At 57.3% G+C, this 2,003-nt stretch overlaps 1 protein-coding gene across 2 annotated transcripts in view; it reads right to left on the bottom strand.

Annotated features, from left to right (window-relative positions):
• STRIP2 (striatin interacting protein 2) overlaps positions 1-281 on the bottom strand; it is a 57,243-nt gene extending 56,962 nt beyond the window's left edge. Inside the window, exon 1 of one of the 2 annotated variants that reach the window (XM_006158809.3) lies at positions 48-281. In XM_006158809.3, the coding sequence (XP_006158871.1) occupies positions 48-191 (144 nt within the window). In that variant the 5' untranslated portion in view covers positions 192-281. The remainder of the gene's footprint in view (positions 1-47) is intronic. The other variant, XM_006158810.3, reaches the window with a different exon arrangement.
• Between the last annotated feature and the right edge of the window lie 1,722 nt (positions 282-2,003).

Below are 2,003 nucleotides of genomic sequence, written 5' to 3'. Positions count from 1 at the left end.
GCCCCGGGTGTCTCCCGGCCCCTGCCGAAGCTCTGCGGGATCCTCACCTCCGACTCCCGCCGCTGGCTTCGGAACGCTTCCCGGCCCTTGGGCCCCGCCTGCTTCCCTTTGCCACCGTTGCCGTTGCCATTGCCGTTGCCGTTACCATTGGGAGGAGGGCCCCCGGCCCCAGGCGCCGCGGGGTCCTCCATACGGCCGGCAAGTGGCTCCCCTCAGCGGCTCTGAGGGCTCTGCCTGGGGCGACCCGGCTGCCGCGCGCTGGGAGCCAGGCTCCGCCCCCTGGGTGGCTATTGGCTACAGCCCTTCTCTGGGGCCCCGCCCCGCGACACGATTGGCTGCTCGGCCGGTTCAAGTGGGACGTGCAGGCGGTGGGGGCTCCTTCGGCATTTTCTTCTCTTTGGCTGTGGGGGGGTTCCTTGGCGTTGCTGGCACCCGGAGACTCCTCGTCTGGCTCTCGGCTCCGCCACCCGAATTTGGGCCTTCAGCCCAGTCGAGTTATCTCTTCTCGCTCAGTGTCCGTCGGCCCTCACCCTTCCAAACAGCGACCTTGCCCCGGAGCTCTAGTCTCCGCCTCCTGCTCCACTGCAGTCTCCGTTTCCCCGTTACCACAGACGCCGGCTCCCCAGTCCTGGCTCCCGCACACGCCCCGCATCCCGCTTAGTCTCTGGGGAAGGGTGGCAGCTCCGGGTGGCCAGAGACACCGCAGGAAACGAGGGGCTCGCCCTCCCCGGAAGCTGCGGATTCTAAGAGAACGCGCCCCGCCGGGAGTGAGAGGGGGCGTTCTCACTTCACTGAAATTGCTGATGTCCTTGCGGGCTGCTCCCGGTCACTCGCCACTCTCGGGGTAGTGGACACTTTGCTCATGGTGCGAGCCGGGGAGTGAAAGCTGAATGGAGAGCAGGTCCTCACTCTCACCCGCTCGAAGGCGCAAGCAAGCAGGCTGAGGGAGATGGCTGGGACCAAATCGCCGTCCACCGCTGAAGGGGTGGAACTGCCCCGTGTGCCAGGCATTGCACCAGGCGCTTTCCAAATACCGGTCTTACCTCTCTTTTACAGGTTCTTTTCACTAACTCAGTATGACTGAGGAGAAAGCGGGACTCAGAGAGGTTAGTCCTGGCAGTTCCCAAGATATCATATTCTATCTTTTTTGTTTTGTTTTATCCTTTAGGTAAATACCAAGGAGTAGGATTACTGGGTCACAATAATCTATTTTATTTTGGCTTCGGTTTAGATTGTTCGCTGTCTGGAAATCTATTCTCTTAGTCGACTCTATTCTTCCCTAAAAATTCTAGTTAAGTATCACCTCTTCCTCCAGAAAACCTTCTTTTCTTCTTCTTTTTTTTTTTTTTTTTTTTGAGAGGTTTTTGCTATAGGGCGCGTGCGCTCGCCAGACAGACAGAGAGACAGAGAGACAGAAAGCGAGAAATCACCCCCCAGGGGGGATGGCCACGCCACAGTCCCTTCTCCTCCATTCTCCTCTCGGGATCTTGGGCACTCACGCACACGCGCCGGGCGCGAGTTTAAGCCACCGGGTCCGAGACTTGAACCACAGTCGACTACGTGGGAGTCCAGCGACATAGCCATTACGCTAACTGCTGGCCCCCCATCTTCTTTGTTTTTGAATGAGTGCATGCACGAGAGAGTGAGAGAGAGACACCTTGACCGGATTTCATCAGGCCACGATCCCCTTTCAGTTCCTCAGGATCCCAAATCCCTGTTCTTGTCCTGGTTGTGTTTGCAGGCCCATCTGGGGATCCGAACTCACAGTCAGCCTTCATAGCTTCCAGTACTGCAGTCTCATGCACTAAGGGCTGCACCATTTCCCAGCTGGGTGCTGGGAAGTCATCCTTTTGACCCACCCCAACCTTTTAGGCTGCGTTTGTGTCAACGCTGCCTAGATCTAAAAACACTTTCCAAAATATCCCCAAAGCAAGAGGCCCAAAGAAATTACTCCCTTCCTTATCTTAGGGACAGCTCTGTTCCTTTCTTACTGTTAGGGAAAA

The sequence above is a fragment of the Tupaia chinensis genome, unplaced genomic scaffold (genome assembly GCF_000334495.1).
Source record: "Tupaia chinensis unplaced genomic scaffold, TupChi_1.0 Scaffold000610_1, whole genome shotgun sequence".
NCBI lineage: Eukaryota > Metazoa > Chordata > Mammalia > Scandentia > Tupaiidae > Tupaia > Tupaia belangeri.
The sequence above is the reverse complement of the archived record's forward strand: the minus strand, read 5'-3'. Positions and strand labels throughout refer to the sequence as shown.